The 19,655-nt window shown below is 65.6% G+C and overlaps 3 protein-coding genes across 4 annotated transcripts; 2 read left to right on the forward strand and 1 right to left on the reverse strand.

Moving 5' to 3' along the window:
* Positions 1-1,160: 1,160 nt before the first annotated feature.
* Positions 1,161-8,916, forward strand: CPNE7 (copine 7). Its single transcript, XM_071567555.1, has 16 exons — positions 1,161-1,300; positions 2,035-2,451; positions 4,600-4,782; positions 4,851-4,925; positions 5,430-5,504; positions 5,584-5,667; positions 5,783-5,872; positions 6,029-6,127; positions 6,540-6,626; positions 6,737-6,796; positions 6,882-7,015; positions 7,138-7,192; positions 7,338-7,389; positions 7,460-7,593; positions 7,702-7,938; positions 8,295-8,916. Exons 2-16 carry the CDS (start codon positions 2,233-2,235, stop codon positions 8,430-8,432), a joined length of 1,722 nt encoding a protein of 573 aa, XP_071423656.1. The 5' UTR covers positions 1,161-1,300; positions 2,035-2,232; the 3' UTR covers positions 8,433-8,916.
* A 2,514-nt stretch (positions 8,917-11,430) lies between these two features.
* Positions 11,431-13,540, reverse strand: SULT2B1 (sulfotransferase family 2B member 1). Its single transcript, XM_071567297.1, has 6 exons — positions 13,329-13,540; positions 12,661-12,869; positions 12,306-12,432; positions 12,132-12,226; positions 11,878-12,058; positions 11,431-11,798 (listed from the first exon to the last, which is right to left on the reverse strand). The coding sequence occupies exons 1-6, from the start codon at positions 13,465-13,467 to the stop codon at positions 11,683-11,685; spliced, it is 867 nt and encodes a 288-aa protein (XP_071423398.1). The 5' UTR covers positions 13,468-13,540; the 3' UTR covers positions 11,431-11,682.
* A 443-nt stretch (positions 13,541-13,983) lies between these two features.
* DPEP1 (dipeptidase 1) lies at positions 13,984-18,996 on the forward strand. Of its 2 annotated transcripts, none has more exons than XM_071567295.1 (11): positions 13,984-14,239; positions 14,600-14,760; positions 15,916-16,048; positions 16,551-16,683; positions 16,762-16,912; positions 16,991-17,060; positions 17,366-17,542; positions 17,647-17,731; positions 17,808-17,883; positions 18,004-18,139; positions 18,522-18,996. In XM_071567295.1, the coding sequence occupies exons 1-11, from the start codon at positions 14,072-14,074 to the stop codon at positions 18,696-18,698; spliced, it is 1,467 nt and encodes a 488-aa protein (XP_071423396.1). In that variant the 5' UTR covers positions 13,984-14,071; the 3' UTR covers positions 18,699-18,996. The 2 variants fall into 2 exon arrangements, with proteins under 2 accessions (XP_071423396.1, XP_071423397.1); XM_071567296.1 differs by having other exon boundaries at positions 14,621-14,760.
* The last annotated feature ends 659 nt before the right edge of the window (positions 18,997-19,655 follow it).

Consider the following 19,655-nt stretch of genomic DNA (forward strand, 5'->3'; position numbering starts at 1 on the left):
GCTTTAAAGGCCATTCCATGGTAGGTGTGGCACTTGGGGACAGAGTTTGTGGTGGCCTCAGGAGTGCTGGAGAGCAGGTGGCACTCAGGAGGATTTTTCATCCCGAAAGATTCTGTGATGCCTCAGGCAAGTGGCAACACAGAGGAGCCCAGGAGAAGGGCTGGGGGGCTCTGGCCCATCCTCGTGGCTGCTGGGGGGTCTCAGGCTCTGCCTGTCCCAGTGTGGGGGTCTGATCAGGCACTGGGATGTGACAGTGGGATCAAAACCACTCTGGGAGTGTTTGCACAGCTGGTTGGTTGGCTCATCAGTTCTGGGGCCATTGTGCATTCTGGACAGGATAGGAGTCATTTGTCTTAGCAGGTGAAGAGAGAAACTGGGATGGGATGGGATGGGATGGGATGGGATGGGATGGGATGGGATGAAGCACTCTGTGCTGGAGCCATGGCACAGCTGGATGGACCCTGGGCTGCTCAAACCCAGGTAAGAGGTGCCTGGTGTGGTGCTGCCTGTGCCATGTCCCGCTGCTGCCCCATCCCTCTGGCCCCTCTGCCTGGACCTCGTGTCCCACCGTGGGTCTGGTGCCTCCTGCCCTGCTGGGCTGGGCAGGGAGAGGGAAGCAGTGGCCTATTTCTGCCAGGCAGACTGGGGATTAGCTCCCAAAGCCTGGGCCCTGCAGTGCCCTGGTGCTCATTAGCCCTATCTGCATTTTAATCCCTCCAAATTTGGGCTAATTACATCATTCCTAAAGCCGAGCTGACAGTGCTGCAGCACTGGGGGGACAGGGCTGGGTGGGGGTCCCGGACTGGGAATGGGGCAGATGGGACTCCACGTGCGTGGAATGTGGGTCTGGGTGCTCCAGCATGTGGGGAGGGCACCCGGTGGTTTTGGGGCAACCCACCCTTGTGCTTGGGGTCTTGGCCAAGAGTGGGGGGGGCTGAGACCAGGGTGGCCTTAGGGACCCCCCAGGGAGCAGCTGGGGAGGGCGAGGGGTTGTGGCTCTGCCATGGGCATCTCACCTGGAGCAGGAGCACCTGCCCTGGCACTGCCAGCAGTGCTGGGGACCCCACTCAGCCCCGGTGCCCACGGGTGGGCTTCGCTCAGTGCCGGCAGCGAGGCAGTTAACGGAGCTTGTCATCCATCTCCCTCTTAGGGCTCCGCTCCCGAACTGCAGCTTGAGTCAGTTGTGTGGAGGTGGCAGCGGCAGCAGCTCCGGCTGGCACACCGGCACGGCTGGCACACGGGTCCCCTTGGCACACCGACCCCAGCCCTCGTGTGCAGAGCCCAGGCCACCGGCACCCAGGTGAGGGGGACAACGGGCAGGGTGGGAGCCGGTGCCCCTCTGCTGGGCAGTGGGTGCCAAGGGGTGCCTGCGATCCCTGGGAGGGAGGTGGTCCCCACTGGAGCAGGGGCACCAGAGCCATGTGCCAGGGAGGGCCTGGGCAATGCATGACTTCACCAGGAAACTTTGGCCAGGCTGGGCACGTGGGAGCACAGGTGTGCAGGGGTTGCTCTGCCCCTGTCCTGCCCCAGCCAGGCACCACCAGGGCTGCAGGTGCAGGACAAGCCTGGGCTGGGGCTGGCAGAGCCCCTCAATGCCTGTCACTCAGCATCACCTAAATGAGTGTTACCAACCTGGGGGGGAGGTGGTCCCTGACCCCAGCATGGGGAATCCATCACCTGGGGCAGGGACACACTGGTGTCCCCACTGCCCTCCCAAGGAGCCCTGCCCAGGCTGGGTGTGCTGCCTGAAGGTACAGGGGGTTTTTCTGCTCCCCAGTCCCACTCAGGGCTCCACAGGGGGGATACCCAATCCTACCCACCCTCCCAGCCCCTCTCAGGTCCCCCTTCCCCATGGACACATCCTGCCCCTGGGGTGGGGCTGAAGCAGAGCTGGGCATGGCCCTGCAGGACCCCTGATCCACTCAGGGAGTTGGGGGGTGAGCCCGTGGGTCTGACTGGCCCTGGGGGTACACGGGCAGCATCATGAGGGAGCCCCAGCTCTGGCTCACCCCACTGTGCTTTGATACCTTGCAGAGCCCCACGGAGCCATCAGGACCAGACCAGCCACCCTGCCTTGGAGTGGGTCACAGGGTCCCTCCACCCACCCGAGCAGCCCACGCCTGTCCTGCCCCCAGGGACCTGCCTGGCACTGCGGGGCGCCAAGCCCCGGGCATGACGGGCACCTGCCTGGCTCCCTGACGGCGCCAGAGGCAGCGGCCACCCTCGGCCCCGATGCCGTTCGCCCATGGGGCCGCGTGCCCCCCGTCCCGCCCGGCCGCCCCCCGCGCCCCGGCCGGCGTGGGCACCGCGCCCGAGCCGTGCCCGCAGCTGGCCGTGCTGTCCAAGGTGGAGCTGCGGGTCAGCTGTAAACACCTCCTGGACAGGGACACCCTCAACAAGTCGGATCCCTGCGTGCTGCTGCTGATGCAGACCCAGGGCCAGTGGATGGAGGTAGGAGAGGGGCAGCACCCCCTGGGGTGGGCAGGGCAGGGCAGCACCAGGATGTGGTGGAGCTGGGCATGGGGTGAGGGGAGCAGGGAGACAGGGTCGGGGCACAGGGTGATGGGTATGAGGAGCTGCAGAGTGGGATGCAGGAGGTGGTGGGGAGCAGGTGCAGGGTGAAAAGCAGGGTTCAGGGTGCAGAGCAGGGTTCAGAATGCAGAGCAGGATTCAGAGCAGGGTGCAGAGTGAGGTTCAGGGTGCAGAGCAGGATTCAGGGTGCAAAACGGGATTCAGGGTGCAGAGCAGGATGCAGAGCAGGGTTCAGGGTGCAGAGCAGGATTCAGGGTGCAGAGTGGGATTCAGGGTGCAGAGCAGGATGCAGAGCGGGGTTCAGGGTGCAGGAGGTGGTGGGGAGCAGGTGCAGGGTGCAGAGCAGAGTGTAGGAGATAACAGAGAATGGGGTACAGGATGCAGGAGACAGTGGAGAACAGGGCACAGTGTGCACAGCAGGATGCAGAATGGGGTGCAGGTTTCAGAGGAGGGTGCACAGAGGAGTGCAGGGTTCAGAGCAGTGTACAGAGTGCAGAGCAGGGTGCAGGGAGCAGAGTGGGGTGCAGAATAAGCTGCAGAGCAGAGTACAGGATGCAGAGTAGAGTGCCAGATGGGGTACAGGGTGTAGTACAGGGTGTAGGGGTCAGAGCAGAGTTCAGACCAGGGTGCAGGGTTCAGTCCAGGGTGGAGAACGGGGTGCAGGGTGCACACAGCGGCTGCTGGACGGCTGGTGCAGAGCTCAGCGTGGGGTACAAGGTGCGAGGCACAGAGCAGGACACAACGTGCCCAAGAGCAGGGCACAGAGCACGAGGCTCACAGGGCAGGGCCCTCTGGGGCACACCCAGCAGCCCACAGGGACAGTGCTGACAGTGGGTCACATCCAGCCCCCGGGGACTGCAACAGGGCCGGGGAGCAGAGTGGGGTGGGGTGGGGTGTCCACGGTGACTCCAGTGCAGCTCCACTGCCCCGGGACAGGGACCAGGGACACCAGGAACATCCCTGGGATGGCCGTGTGCTGGTGTCGATCTGTGGATGGGTGGACAGCTGAGAGGGATCAGGGCCAGCACTGCTGCTCTGTGCCCCTCACTGCTCTGCACCAGGGGTCCCTGGTCACCCCCAGGAGCCAAGGCTGGTGCTGAGGCTGGCACGGGGGCTGAGGTTGGCACGGAGAATGGCACTGGGCTGGTATAATGGGGCTGGCACTGGGGCTGGCAGACACTGGGACTGGCACTGGGGCTGGCACAGCTCCTTCCCTCCCTCCCCACGCCGAGCCCCGGCTGGCGCCGGCAGCTCCGCTCTAATCGCGGCCGCTCAGCCGGCGGATTTAACGCTGAATCCCTCGGCGTGTCATCGACTCCGCTCGAGCCAGCGGGGCCGGGGGGGCACAGGGCCCCGTGCCAGCTGCCGTGTGCTGTGCCGTGCCAGACACCTGTACCCGGCTGTGCCACACGCTGTGCTGTGCTGTGCCATACGGTGCTGTGCCGTACACCAGACGGCTCTGAGAGGCAGGGGCAGGTCGGCTGGCAGGGTGCCCTGACCAGGATGTGTCCTGTTGAGGCAACACTGGCAGGGACAGGTGTGGGGAAGTCTCTGGAATCGCTGGGTACCCACTGCCAGCGTGGACAGGACACACTGAGCACCCACTGGGGCTGGTGACCCCCCGCCATGGCCACCCCAGGGCTCACCGTGGCACCAGCCTGTTGCTCCTTCTCCAGTGGAGCTGTGGTGAAGTGTGATGAGAACCAGAGTATCCCCTCAGATGACCAGGGGGATCCTGGGTGGAAGGGTAATCCCAGGATATGGGGCTGGCAGGGGCTCCTCTAAATGCCATTCACCTGGGCACAGGTAAATTACCTGTGCATGGTTGGTCCTTCCCAGCACACCCCAGGCCTTTAGCCCCCATCCCAACACCCACATCCCTTCATCCTCCACTCCAACAGCCCCATCCCTCACCCTCATCCCTGCCTCCCCACACCCCTGTGCCCCCCAGGTTCCCACACCCCCATTCCCAGCTCAGTGTGAGCTCTGGCATCCCAAGGCCTGGGCACCTCTCCCATGCACCAGCTGTGCCCAGCCCAGCCCCAGCCCAGCACCTCTCCCATGCAGGTGGATCGCAGCGAGGTCATCAAGAGCAACCTGAACCCCGTGTTTGCCAAGATCTTCACGGTCGATTACTACTTCGAGGAGGTGCAGAAGCTGCGGTTCGAGGTGTACGACAGCCACGGCCACGCCGGCGTGGGCACGCACGACGACGACTTCCTGGGGGGCATGGAGTGCACCGTGGGGCAGGTGAGCCCGGGGACCCCCACCTCGGGACCCCCCCGTGGTGTCCCCTCCCCGACCGTGGGCTCTCGCAGATCGTGGCACAGAAACGGGTGACGAAGCCGCTGTTCCTCAAGTACGGGAAGTTCGCGGGCAAGTCCACGATCACGGTGAGCTCCGAGCCCGGGATGGGGTGGCACTGGGGGGGACAATGACAGGGACACCAGGATGAAACACTGTGGATTGCACCAGGATGGGACCCTGGGGTGGCACTGGGATGGGCTGGTACCCTGAGGTGTTCTCTGGGGTGACACCTGACAGGACAAATGGGTGGCACTGGACTGGGATGCTGGGAAGGCATCAAGCTGGGACATCCAGACTGGGTAGGTGGGGTGGCACTGGGCTGTGAGTGTCATTGAGCTGAGGTGTATGAGGGGTCCCCAATGCCCCTCCTCCTGTCTGAGCTGCCATCCAGCCCTGCTGTCCCCCAGGCTCTTGGGGATGGGGAGGGCTCAGGGTCCCCATTGGCATCTGCTGGCCACACTGGGGGTCTCTGCTGCACCAGGAGAGGCAACTGGGCACCCTGTCCCATCCCGGGGCACCGCAGGGAGGTGGTGAGCAGGGGACAAAGCCGTGCCAGGTGCTGAGCACCCTGTGGCCACCCCTCCTCACAGATCATCTCAGAGGAGATCTCAGGGAACAACGGCTACGTGGAGCTCTCCTTCCGCGCCAAGAAGCTGGACGACAAGGTGAGCCGGGTGCCAGGGGGGACACGGGGCAGGGTGGGCAGGGTGGGCAGTGCTCTGCCCCCTCCTCCTCCTCCTCCAGGACCTCTTCAGCAAGTCAGATCCCTTCCTGGAGATCTACCGCATTGACGACGACCGCAGCGAGCAGCTCGTGTACCGCACCGAGGTGAGGGCCTGGGGCCGGCCCCTCTGCTGCCCCACGGCCACCCCACGGCCGCCCCACGGCCGCCCCACGGCCACCCCAGCACCTCCCCAGCCCTGCTGAGCCCCCCATCCCACAGGTGGTGAAGAACAACCTGAGCCCTGTCTGGGAGCCCTTCAAGGTCTCCCTCAACTCGCTCTGCAGCTGCGAGGAGAAGAGGAAGCTGAGGGTGAGGAAGGGTCAGGGCACCCCCCTCCCTGCCTGGGGCATCTGTAGCATCTTCCCTGGGGGTGGTGCTGGGAACCCCCTGGTGGCAGGGATGGTGGGGGCCACCCTCAGTGCTGGGGACACCCCTGGTGCCAGGGCTGAGCTGTGGCCCCTGCAGGGCGTGGTGTGGGACTACGACTCACGGGGCAAACACGACTTCATCGGGGAGTTCTTCACCACCTTCGAGGAGATGCAGAAGGCGATGGGGGAGAACAAGGTGGGGTTGTGGGGCTGTGGGCTAATGGCACCACAGGGCTGGAGCTGGAGGCCTGCAGGGAGGCAGAGAGATATGGGGCTACAAGGTTATGGGGCTGTGGGGTCACTGTGCTGCAGGGACATGGGGGGCTGTGGGTTTATGGGGCTGCAATGTCCTGGGGCTGGGGGGGTCACTGTGCTGCAGACCATGGGGGGCTGCAATGCCCTGGGGCTGGGGGTCACTGTGCTGCAGACCATGGGGGGCTGCAATGTCCTGGGGCTGGGGGTCACTGTGCTGCAGACCATGGGGGGCTGCAATGCCCTGGGGCTGGGGGTCACTGTGCTGCAGGGCCATGGGCCCAGGAGCTGGGGGTGCCAGGGAGGGGGTCCCAGGGCAGGGGCCGCAGGCAGCGCGGGTGCTGCGTGTGCTGCAGGTGCAGTGGGACTGCATGAACCCCAAGTACAAGATCAAGAAGCGCAACTACAAGAACTCGGGGGTGGTGGTGCTGCTGGACCTGAAGGTGAGTGCCTGTGTTCTGTGCTGAGCTGAGCCAAGCCAAGCTGAGCTGAGCCGTGCCCAGCTCCATGGCCCATGTGGGGCAGGACCAGCTGATGTGGGTCTCTCTGGAAGATCCACAGGGTCTACTCCTTCCTGGACTACATCATGGGTGGCTGCCAGATCCACTTCACGGTGAGCAGTGTCCCCCAGCCTGCCCAACAGGGACACACCAGTGGCCCCTGCTCACCCTGGGGGGACCCTCACTGTCCCCCCCCAGGTGGCCATCGACTTCACAGCCTCCAATGGGGACCCCCGCAACAGCTGCTCCCTGCACTACATCAACCCCTACCAGCCCAATGAGTACCTCAAGGCACTGGTGGCCGTGGGTGAGATCTGCCAGGACTATGACAGGTCGGTGGCCCTGGCAGGTTCCCTGGGGCCAGACACCCTGGTGATGGCCACCCTGGGGTCAGATGTCCCAGTGATTGCCACCCTGTGATGGCACCAGAGCTCTCACACCCCTTCCCTTGCAGCGATAAGAAATTCTCAGCTCTGGGCTTTGGTGCCAGGATCCCCCCCAAGTACGAGGTGAGGGGGTGCCCTGTGGGACCCCAGGGATGTGCTTGTCCCTCTGGACACCCTTGGTTCTGGCACTGGTGGGGCTTGGCAGGTGCCAGGGGCCATGGTGGGGGGCGGGCACTGGCTGCCCCTCCCCTCCCCTCCCACCCTCCAGGTTTCCCACGACTTTGCCATCAACTTCAACCCCGACAACGATGAGTGTGAGGGTGAGTCCAGCTCCAGCAGGGCAGGATCCATGGCCAAAGTGTCCCTGCTGAGTCCTCACACCCCTCCCAGGCATCCAGGGCGTCGTGGAGTCCTACCAGAGCTGCCTGCCCAAAATCCAGCTCTACGGCCCCACCAACGTGGCTCCCATCATCTCCAAGGTGGCTCGTGTGGCAGCTGATGAGGAGCAGACCAAGGAGGCGTCGGTGGGTCCCTCCGGGGCACCAGGCTGGGCTGGGACCCCCCGTGCTGTGACACCCATGGGTGCTCCCGTGTGGGGCCGGGCAGCCCCCCAAGCATCCCTGTGCCCGCAGCAATACTTCATCCTGCTGATCCTGACGGACGGGGTGGTGACGGACATGGCGGACACGCGGGAGGCCATTGTCCGCGCCTCCTACCTGCCCATGTCCATCATCATCGTGGGCGTGGGCAACGCCGACTTCACCGACATGCAGATCCTGGACGGGGACGACGGCGTCCTGCGCTCCCCCAAGGGCGAGCCCGTCCTGCGCGACATCGTCCAGTTCGTGCCCTTCCGCGAGTTCAAGAACGTGAGTGGGCAGGGGGGTCCTGCCGGCCCCTCCCGGCTCTTCACACCCCCTCTTGTTCTCTCCTGCCCCTTTCCATCTTCTCCTGTTCCTTCCAGTCCTCTCCTGTCCTCTTCTGCCCCTCCTCATCCCATCCCGTCCCCTCTTGTCCCCTCCCCTCCAATCTCCTCCCTTCTCGTCCCCATCTGTCCCTTCTGTTCCCTTTGGTCCCCTCCATCCCCTCGGGTCCCCTCCAATCCCCACATCCCAGCACCGGGAGTCGGTGCCCAGGGGTGCTGCTGCACACCCTGGGGTGGGCAAGGGTGCCGTGGTGGCCCCGGCTCACCCCGGTGTCCCGCTGTGTCCCCGGTGTCCCCCAGGCGTCACCCACAGCTCTGGCCAAGTGTGTGCTGGCGGAGGTGCCCAAGCAGGTGGTGGAGTACTACAGCTACAAAGCGTTTCCCCCGCGCTGTCCCCGGCCCCCCACCCCTGACCCCAACCTCAGCTCCCCCCAGTGAGGGACCCCCAACCCCAATCCCAGCCTCGGCTCCCCCCAGTTAGAGATCCCCAGTGCCCCCAGCCCAGCCTCAGTTTCCCCCAGTGAGGAACTCCCAGTCCCCGACTCCAGTCTTGGCTCCTCCCACTTAGAGATCCCCAGTGCCCCCAGCCTTGGGTCCCCTCATTGAGGAAACCCCAACCCCAGCCTTGACTTGCCCCAGTGAGGACCCCCCACTCCCCTGGGTGTGGCACAGGGGACAGACGGGGTCCCCTCGAGTCCCAGTCCTGCCACAGCCTCCCCCAGGCTGGGACATGGGCAAGGTCCCGGACCCCCAGTGGATACCCCCAGCCCTGCCCACTGCTGGTGTGCCATGCCCTGCAGCCCATCCCTGCTCCATCCCCATGGTCCCCATGGTCCCCTCGGTCCCTGCTTCTCTGTCACTGTGATGTTTGGAGGCTGCATGACCCCCCCAATAAAGCACCACCCCTGTGCCCATCCTCCTGCTCTCTGGGTGCCGATCCCAACCCTCCCTGGGGGTCAGTGGGGCGTGGGCAGAGGGCCTGGCAGCTCCTGGTGCCGCCTGTGTCCCCTCATGGTGACACCATGCCACCCAGGCTGGTGATGAGAGGCGAGGGCAGCCCCCAGCCCTGCTGCCCCCACATTTTGGGTGTCTGTGGCTGGCCCTGTGCTGGGAGCACCAGAGCTCTGGGCACTGGAGCAGCCGCCGCTTTCATGTGCCGGGGCGGGCGCTCCCCAGCTGTGCCACGGCCCCAAATCCAGGGCATGGAGCAGAGCGAGGCAGCAACAGAGCCGGCCCTGCTGCCACTGCCACGTGCTGTGTGTCACATGGCATGTGCCATGTGCTGTATGGTGTGTGCCATGGGCTGTGCACCATGTCCATGTACCTTGTGACATGTGCTGTGTGGTGTCTGCTGAGTGCCATGTGCTGTGTCATGTACCATGCACTGTGTGCCATGTGCTCTGTGTGTGTATCCTGTGCTATGATGTGTGCCATGGGCCATGTCCCGTGTGATGTGCCATGTCCCATGTGCTCTGTGCCATCTCCTGTGTGTTCTGTGCCATGTCCCACATGTGTTTCATGTGCCACATACCGTGTACCATGTGCTGTGTGCCACATGCCATGTTCCATGTATTGTGTGCCATGTCCCACATATCTGTGCCGTGTCCCACATACCGTGTGCCATGTGCTGTGTGCCATGTGCCATGTTCCATGTATTGTGTGCCGTGTCCCACATATCTGTGCCATGTGCTGTGTGCCATGTGCCATGTTCCATGTATTGTGTGCCGTGTCCCACATACCGTGTGCCATGTGCTGTGTGCCATGTGCCATGTTCCATGTATTGTGTGCCATGTCCCACATACCGTGTGCCATGTGCTGTGTGCCATGTCCCATGCAATGTTGCATGTTCCATGTGCCGTGTGCATTGTCACATGCCACGTGCTGTGTGCTGCATGCCATGCCGTGTGCCATGTGCTCTCTGTCATGTGCCATGTTCTGTGTGCCATGTGCCACACGCTGTGCTGTGCCATGTGCCGGGCACTGTGCCACGCTGCTGCCACATGCTGTGCGCTGCCTCTGCCAGCCCCGTGCCAGCAGATGCTCCTGGGGAGGTGACATCCCTTGGGGCAGGGTGTGCCCAAGGCCACCACAGGGACTGCAACTGGGCACAGCATCACAGGGCAGGGGCCATCCAAGAGCCAGCCTTGGGGATGGCACCGAGCTGGGCTCTGAGACGCTGCTGTCACCCCAGGTGTGGGGACAGGTGCCAGGCTGTCCCCATGTGGGCAGTCACTCACTGGAGTGGCCTCACCGGCCTTAGGGCACTGCCAGCAGTTTGGGGCACAGACAGGGCACACTGCCCTGCACCCCCATCCAGTGCCTATTTATAGCTCCTGATTCATCTCCCGTAAAGCAGGATCGTGGATGTTGCCATGGAAACCCAAACCCGGCACCTGGGAAGCTGGCACCAGCCAGCGCTGGCATGGGCAGGGGGCTGCCCTGGCACCCCAATCCATGGGCACAGATGGGTGCCCCAGGGTGGGTGCAGGGGGACTCCATAGGGCTGGGGGTGCCCAGAGTCACCAGGCCAGGCTGTACCCATTGGCAGCACAGAGGGGCTGGCAGGGGGCAGGGGTGACAGTGGTGGCAGGTGTAGAGGGCTGGCAGAGGTGGCAGGGCTGGCAGAGGTGGCAGGTGTGACAAGAGTGGCAGGACACCAGTGTCACTGACCCACAGTGCCACAGGCCCCAGAAAGAGTCTCACCACAAGCAAACACCCCAGGAGGGCAGATAGGCAGGGGGAGCATCCAAACAAGGGGGGCAGGACACTGCAGCCCCCACCAGGGCACTGAGGGGGCACTGAGGAGCAGAGGGTGAGGGCATTTGGGTGAGGGCATTGGGGTGCAGGGGGCTCCAGGGGAGCGGGTGCACGGGGGCAGGATGGGGGAATGTTGGGGTTCAGGTGGCATGAGGGGGAGTTGTGCTGGGGCAGGGTGGGGACATGGGGGTGCAGGGGGCATCGGGAAGGGGTGCACTGAAGCAGAGTGGGGGCTCTGTGGTGCCGGGGGCACTGGGACAGGCTGCACTGGGACAGGCAGGCTCCAGGGGTGGGAGGCACTGAAAGAGCTGGCTCCATGCCATGGGCTTTGCTGGCAAAACTCGTCACCCTGCTGTGCCCCTGCTGTGTCCCCACTGTCACCCTGCTGTGCCCCTGCTGTGTCCCTGCTGTCACCCTGCTGTGCCCCTGCTGTCACCCTGCTGTGGCCGCTCCATGGAGCCTGGCACCCCTCCAAGGCCCGGGGCCATTGTCCCCGGTTGCTGATAAGGTCCCCGGGGATGGGTCCCCACCCCGATGTGTCCCTGATAACACCAGCGCTTCCCACTGTCGCTTCCAGCTGCCCCCCGTGGGAACACACGGCCTGCCTGGGAACTACAGCAATAAATATTTATTTCTGCAGGGCGGGAGGGGCGGGAAGGGGTCACGGCCACGTGGCCCTGGCCGGGGGCGGGGGGGGGGGGAGCGAGGCATGGGATGGCCACAGGGCACAGCAGGAAAAGTCCCCATCCCTGGGGTGGCACAGTGCAGGGAGGTGGCACAGTGCCATGTCCCCCCACCGGACTGCCAGCCCTGTGGGAGCCCCTGTTCCTGGGGTGACAGTGGGGTGTGTTGTGGGGTGCCTGTGCAGGGTGTCCCTGCTGTGGCAGTTCTCAGCAGGTTGGGGTGAGTGTCCCCCAAACCCCCAGGTCCCTCAGGCCATGGGCCACTGCGTGGGCAGCTCCATGTCCCCCATCTCCTCCTGGTAGCGCTGGTTGAAGAGGGCATTTTGCTGGGGGGAGAAGTGGTCACGCCAGTCCCCCACCACGCCTGTGGGGCAGAGGGCACAGGGAGTCAGGGATGCTGTCCCCATGCCCCCCCCGTGCCCCCCCAGCCCGGGCCCCCTCACCTTTGCGCATGAAGCGGCCCTGGCTGTGGTCCATGATCTCGGGGGGGATGAGGGAGTAGTTGGCCATGGCGTTGTCCCTCATGGCAGCGAAGGTGCAGTGCTGCTCCAGGGCTGCCAGTGTCCCCGGGGCCAGCGGGCACCCCAGGAAGGTGCTGAGGCGCTGTGCTGTGCCACACAGGTCCTGGGGCAGGGGCACGGTCAGCGCTGGGCACCGGCGGGGACGGGGACAGGGGTGGGGACACTGCAGGGCTCACCTGGTGCAGCTCCTCGTAGGTGACGTAGAGGATGTCCAGGAGGTGCCGCTGGCCCAGCCAGCCCTTGACGTGGTCAAACCAGGAGCCGTAGTGCACTGGGGGGAGGTGGGGGTGATGGGGGGCTCTGAGGGTAAGTGCTGCCCCCAGGGACCCCCAGGGACCCCCAGCCCTCACCTGTGCCCTCCAGGAACTGTGTGAGGAAGGCGTCAAAGGAGCCGGGGTCAGGCAGGAACTTGGCCAGGCGGTGGAAGTGGTAGAAGGAGACAGCAACATCCTTGGGGTTCCTGGCCACATAGATCACCTGGGGGGGACACGGTGTCACCCCCACGGCTGGGGATGTTCTGCTCCACCACGCTCAGAAAGCCCCCGGCATTCCCCGAGCTCTGGGAAGCCCCGAGGGTTCAGGATGTCCCTGCGGTGACCCGCCCCAGCCCATCAGGGATCCCCCAGCCCATCAGGGATCCCCCAGCCCATCAGGGATCCCCCCAGCCCATCAGGGATCCCCCCAGCCCATCGGTCCCCCCCTCACCTTGGCCTTGCTGCGCTGCAGGGCGGGGGCCAGGACGTGGGCGGGCAGGTGGGTGGTGAGGAGCCGGCGGGTCTCCGTGTCCCGCAGAGCCTCCCGGCAGTAAATCTGCTCCAGCCAGGGCGCCCGCTCCCAGTTGGGAATGGTCTTGGCTGGGCGGGCGTCCCCGAGGCTGAACAGCAGCGTCAGGATCTCCTGCATCCAGGTGGTGCCTGCGGAGCTGGGAGTCAGGGCGGGGCCGGCCTGGCATGGCACTGCATGGCATGGCACGGCTCGGCACATGGTGGCACTGCAATGGCTCGTGCCATCGGATGGCACAGCACAGCTCGGCACAGTTTGGCTCGGTGTGGGATGGCTGGGCTCAGCCTGGCCTGTCCCGTCCCGTCCAGTTCTGTCCCATTCCAGCTCAGCTCATCCCGAAGGACCAGCTGGGCTGGTAGTGTCATGTGGGCCCCCTGGATCCCCCCAGTGACACCAGCCTGGGGCTGGTGACAACGTGGGGTGGCAGCACGGGGGGCCTGGGGGGCGGGAGCGCTGGCCGGGGGTCCCCACGCTGTGCCGGTGGTCCGGGTGGCTCCGAGCCCGGCCCCCTCCCAGCCCTGCAGAGCCCGCCCCGCGTCCCGTTCCGGCCCGAGGGTCCCCAGCGCTGTCCCGTGTCCCCCGCCCCTCACCCGATTTGGGGTAGGTGGCGATGAGCACGTCGGTGGGGCGGAAGGTGAAGGCGGCGGCGAAGCCGAGGGACTCCTGGGTGTGGAGGTGTCCGGGCAGGGCGATGCCCGCGAAGGTCTCGGTCACCTCCATGCGCTCCATGGCCCGGCCGGGTGGGACGCGCCGGGAGCCGCTTAAATAGCGCCGAAAGAGGAAGCGGCCCCGGCGGGCGGGGGGCTGGACCCCCCCGGCACATTCCTGCCGGGAGCCGGGAGCCGAGAGCCGGCCGCGCTGGGGCCAGCGCCGGGAGAGCGCTGCTGGCCGCGCCGCAGCACCGGGATGGGCGCGGTGGGGTGGGATGGGGTGGGGTGGGATGGGATCCAACATGCTCAGACACCAGGAGAGCCTCGGAGCCTCGGGAAGGGCACGGGAAGCCTTGCCAGCCTCGCCAGCCCCTGGGGACTCTGATGGGTGCCAGTTCCACACCGTGCCCCACCCGGGGCTCCCCGCAGCTGGCACCGTGCTGGAGGAAGGGATTCCCATCCCAACACAAGCCGGGGTGAGGTGTCCAGCTGGACTGACCATCTCCACGTGGCTCCCTGCCATCCCCAGCAGCCCCACCAAGGCCTCTTGCTGGGAAGGACATCCCAGCTGGCGAGCCGGAACCCGCTGGGATGCTCAGCACTCTCAGAGGCTGTGCCTCAGTTTCCCCTGAGGATGCTGCAGGGTGGGCGATCCCTGGAGGACCAGCAGCAGCTTCCCAGCCATGGCGGTGCCACCCCGGCTGCTGCTCACGGCATGTGGTGGCTCCGGCGCCATGGCCGGGGGTGGCTCTGGGGTGGCTGGAGCCCATCCCAGCCCCGCCGCACGCACAGCCGGAAAACACAACTCAGAGCCATCGCAGGCAGCGGCTGCCCGAGCGTCCTGGACTGGGGTGAGCTGGGCCAGGGGTACTGGGGATGCTGGGGGTGCCAGTGCTGGGCTGGGGGTGCCAAGGGATGCCACTGCTGGGGAGGCCAGGGCGGGGATGGGCCTGGCACTTTCCCAACCATAAAAAATCTGGGCTTCATTAGAAGGGCCGGGAGCGTCACTGCGGCTCAGCAGAGGCCCCGGCACGGCAGAGCCACCGGGGCTGGGCTGGGGGAGGCGGTGGTGCGGAGCCCTGGCACTGCCAGGCGGGCACAGGGCACCCAGGGAGGGGTGACGCCGCGCTCCTGGTTATTCATTGATGGTGGGAGGGGACGGCAGGAGCGGGGCAGCCACCCCAGTGCGTGTGCTCACACGGTGGTGGCAGGACACCCCTCGTCCCCAGCAGCACCAGCAGGAGAAGATGCCGGGCAGGATGATGCTGGTGATGGCACTGGCACTGGCGCTGGCGCTGGCACTGCCCTGTGCCGGGCAGCAGCACCGGGAGGAGGCCGAGCGCATCATGACCAACACGCCGGTCATCGACGGGTGAGCAAAGGTCACCAGGCCCCGGCGTGCCCGGCTGCTCCGGCACCTGGGAAAATCCCAGCTGGGAAACCCTACTGGGACAGGCCACTGGGGGATCCCCGTGCTGGGCTCCCCAGGGCAGTGCAGGGACAGGGATCAACTTTCCCAAGGGGATCCCCATACTTGGCATCCTGGGGCTGTGAGGGGCAGCTTTACCAGGGGATCCCTGGGCCAGGCAGGGCACAGCATTCCCAGGGGATCCCTGTGCCGAGCCCCGCAGGGCTGTGCCAGGCAGGGCACAGCATTCCCAGGGGATCCCTGTGCTGAGCCCCACAGGGCTGTGCCAGGCAGGGCACAGCATTCCCAGGGGATCCCATGGGACCACGTGTGCAGCCCAGGGGTTCCCCAGGGCAGTGCTGCTCAGCAGGAGTAGGCAGAGTGCCAGGAAACTGGAGTCGGGCTTCCCCAAGGGAAGTCCCTGCTCCCGGCAAGTGGGCCCTGTGGAGTCAATCTCACATGTCTCTGCTCAAGAGGCTCCGGTCCCCCACAGGACCCCCCTGTGGCACAGCTCTGTGCCATGGCAGCCACTGGAAGAGGGAGCAGGGCAGAGGGAGCCAGGGCATGTGGGACTCTGACGCAGGAGGGGGGAAGTGGGAACCCACCCGTGGGTCTTGCACCCCACCCTGCACTTCCCCAGTGGCACTGCTGGGTGCAGGAGGTGCGTGGCAGGATGTCCCTGCCTTGTGACACTGCACAGTGGGGATGTCTCTGTCTGAGGGATGCTGGGCTGGCTCCCCTGGGTGCCAGGGGTCATGGGGCAGGGGGGTTGGAGAGGGCCATGGGAGGGTCCTCCAGGGGGTCCCATGTGGGGCTGTCCCCACGTGGGCTGGCTGCTGGCTGGAGCTGATTTTGGGGGGGCTTTTGGCAGAGGGGACAGGTGGGTGGGTGGATGGATGAGGGATGGATGGATGGATGGATGGATGGATGGATGGATGGATGGATGGATGGATGGATGGTGGACAGAAGGGTGGAAGAAGAATGGATGGAGGGCTGGATGGATGGAATAACAGCCTGATGCAAGGACTGTGTGTGCAGCCAGCCAGGGAGGGGGGCAGCAGGAGGCTGGGCAGGCAGAGGGCCAGGCCTTCCCTCAGTGCCTGTCCCTGCCCTGTACAGGCACAATGACCTGCCCTGGCAGCTCCTCCAGAGGTTCAACAACCAGCTGAGGCTGCCACAGGCCAACCTGACACTGCTGAATGACACCCACACCAACATCCCCAAACTGCGCCGCGGGCACGTGGGTGGGCAGGTGGGATGAAACATTGGTGGGGACACCAGAGCGGGCACAGGGGTGGGCAGGGGGCTTCAGGGTGTGCAGGGGCATCAATGAGAGCAGTTGGGAGGATAGGGGGCAATTGGGTGGATGGGGCACTGGGAAGGAAGGGCACTGGGGTGGACAGGAAGCCCTGAGGTGGGCAGGGACAACAGAAAGGGCACTGAGATGGACAGGAGCAATGGGATGTGTACCAGAGTGGACAGGGGAGGACACTGGGGTGAGTGCCAGGATGGACAGGAGGCACTGAGAAGGACACTGGTACCAGGGCAAGAAGAAGTGCCTGGGGTGGGCATGGATACTGGTGAGAGCACTGGGGAAGACCATAGGTCAGGCAGGAGGCAATGGGGGTGGGCACTGGGAGGGGCAGAGGGTGCTGGGAAGACACTGGGACTGTTGGGGACACCAGGGCAGGCACTGGGGCGGGTGGCAGCAGTGCCAGCTCCATGTGCCCACGCTGACGGGGCTGCCCGGGCAGTTCTGGTCCGTGTACGTGCCCTGCGAGACGCAGAACAAGGACGCGGTGAAGCGCACGCTGGAGCAGGTGGACGTGGTGCAGCGCCTGTGCCACCTCTACGCCGACACCTTCGCCTGCGTCACCGACACCGCCGGTGAGCGCCACGGGGCAGGGCCGTGGCTGCTGCTGGTGCCCCGGGCCCGCCCCAGCTGATGGCCCCTGCCCTCCTCAGGCATCAGGGCTGCATTCCAGAGCGGGAAGGTGGCCAGTCTCATGGGCATGGAGGGCGGCCACTCCATCGACAGCAGCCTGGGCGTCCTGCGCACCTTCTACCGCCTGGGCGTGCGCTACATGACCCTCACCCACAGCTGCAACACCCCCTGGTAGGACCCCGGGGGGCAGCCAGGGTGGCACGGGGGGTGTGGTCAGGGGGCTGCACTGATGCTCTCCCTGCCCTGCAGGGCTGACAACTGGCTGGTGGACACCAATGAGGAGAAGCCAGTGCACCACGGCCTCTCAGCCTTTGGGAAGGTGAGGAGGAGGGTTGTGAGCAGTGCCCAGGAGCAGGACTGAAGGGGAATGTGGCCCTGGCACCCACCAACCCCACGCTGGGTGATTTGCCTTGGGTGCAGTGTCCTACCCATCCATTCTCCATCCATCCATTCATCCACCCACCCATCTGTCCCATTTGCCAGAAACCACCCAAGCAGCTCCAGCTGTGGGGTGGGGACGGGTCACTCCCAGGGGATAGCCCCACACCAGACCCCCCAGAGGACCCTCCCATGGACCCCTCCACACCCTCATCCCCATCCCCATCCTGGGCCCCTTCCCTGCAGACGGTGGTGGCGGAGATGAACCGCCTGGGCATGATCGTGGACCTGGCCCATGTCTCGGTGGACACCATGAAGGCTGTGCTGAGCATCTCCAAAGCCCCTGTCATCTTCAGCCACTCCTCTGCCTATGCCCTCTGCCAGCACCGCCGCAACGTGCCCGACGATGTGCTGCGCATGGTGGTGAGCAGGGGGCACAGCTGGGCAGGGTGGGGGGCACAGCTGGGCAGGGTGGGGGGCACTGGGGGGCTGGGGGGGCCCACAGGGCTCAGGACTGTCTCCTCCAGGCCTCCACAGGCAGCCTGGTGATGATCAACTTCTACAACGACTACGTGACCTGCAAGGAAACGGCCACGCTGGAGGATGTCGCAGGTGAGGTGGTGTCCGGGCAGGTGGGGGGCAGCAGTGACCCCCTGCCCCACTCACCTTGAGCCCTCCATGCCCCCAGACCACATGGACCATGTGAAGCAGGTGGCTGGTGCCCAGTCTGTCGGCTTTGGCGGGGACTACGACGGGGTCACACGGTAAAGGGGGTGGTGGGTGCAGGATGGGCTGTGCTGGTGGGATGGGGGGGTCTCCCCTGTGCCCTCTGTGGGCAGCAGGGAGCGTGGGGGTGGCCCAGCTGTGAGCTGTGGGTGGCACAGGCTCCCCACCGGCCTGGAGGATGTCTCCACATATCCTGCACTGGTGGCCGAGCTGCTGAAGAGGGGCTGGACGGAGCAGGAGGTGAAGTTGGCCCTGGCTGAAAACCTGCTCCGGGTCTTCAGCAAGGTGGAGGAGGTGAGCGGGGCATGGGGAGCACCAGGATGTGCAGGGCAAGGGAACACTTGGAGCACAGGGATGCTGGGACCATGGGGACACAAAGGGCACTGAGGACACCAGGCACGGGGATATAGAGGGCATGGGGACACATGGAAGAGGGGACACATGGGGGTCAGGGACATTTGGAGCATGGGGATGTGATGTGGGGATGAGCCAGCAGAGACAGGCAGGGGGGGCATCAGGATGTGTGGCACTCTGGGATTTATGGGGACACGGGGTGGCACTGGGACACACAGAGCAGGGACAGATGGGGCAGCACAGGGACACTCGGGGTGGCAGGGGCTGTGTGGGGCCCGGGCACTGCCCCTCACAGTAGGAGCCCACCCTGTCCCCATGGCAGGTGAAGAGGAGCCTGCAGGACACAGCTCCCCACGAGACACCCATCGCCTTCGAGGAGCTGGAGGGGACATGCAGGACCAGCTATGGGTACCCCAACGGGGCGGGCACAGCCCGGCTCCTGCCGGCAGCCCTGGCACTGCCGCTGGCACTGGCACTGCTCCTCTCCCTGCTCTCCTAGCACCCGGCTGCCACCCTGGCATCCTGCCCGGGGCTGGGCACAATCCTGTGGCCCTTCCTGCCAGAACCACCTGCAAAATAAACCCGTGGCTCGAGCAGCGCCGGCAGCGTGTCCGTGTGGGACCCTGCAGGGACCCCTGGTTCCAGGACCCTCCTGGCTGGGGGTGCCGACCCACCCTGGCGTGGCACCAGAGGGGCAGAGGAGGAGGGGCCGGTGGGTGCCCACCCCGGGCACCGGGAAGCCGAAACCGCACCGGGAGTGACACATCCTGGCAACACCTGGCCAGGGCGGCAGCGCTGCCTCCGCAGGATGCTCCCATTAATAATTAGCTAATTAATTGGCTACTCAATTATCTCCTTAGCAATTTCCTCTCACATTTGGGAACAGCCGGTCTTCGGAGTGGAGGCGGCAGAACAGGCAGGAGAAGGAGAGCTACCTTCCTGTGGTATTCGGGATTTGGCTGTGGCACAGAGCGCTCTGCCAGCCCGGCGCGGGGACGGGCATGGGGACAGGGAAGGGTCAGGGAAGGGACGGGGACACCAAAGGCTGCACCACCATCCCCGCAGCCCCATCCCCGGCCGCGAGGCTGCTGCGGGCAGGGCCGATGGCAGGACCGGGGTGCGGAGCACCGGGGGCCCCTCGGTGGGTTGGCAATCCCAGGATCGCCCCTTGGGAAGTCCAGCCTGTCCCCACGAGGGCCGGGGAACAGCGCATGGAGCTGGGGTGATCCAAACGCCGCTGGGGAAGGAGCTGGGCTCGAGCTGCCTCTGCCTCTCCGGGCCCGCCGGTCTGGCCACACGAAGGGGAGGGGTCCCTGCAGGGGTGGCAACGGGGGGTCCTTCCCCTCCAGCCCCCCAGAGCTGCCACCTTCAGCCATCTCCTGGCCCTGCATGGGCAGAGGCTGCGGGAGCAGAAGCCCCTTCCTCCTCCTCTCCTCAGCTCCCTGGCCCCAGGTCC

The sequence above is a fragment of the Pithys albifrons genome, chromosome 12, assembly GCF_047495875.1.
Source record: "Pithys albifrons albifrons isolate INPA30051 chromosome 12, PitAlb_v1, whole genome shotgun sequence".
Classification (NCBI taxonomy): domain Eukaryota; kingdom Metazoa; phylum Chordata; class Aves; order Passeriformes; family Thamnophilidae; genus Pithys; species Pithys albifrons.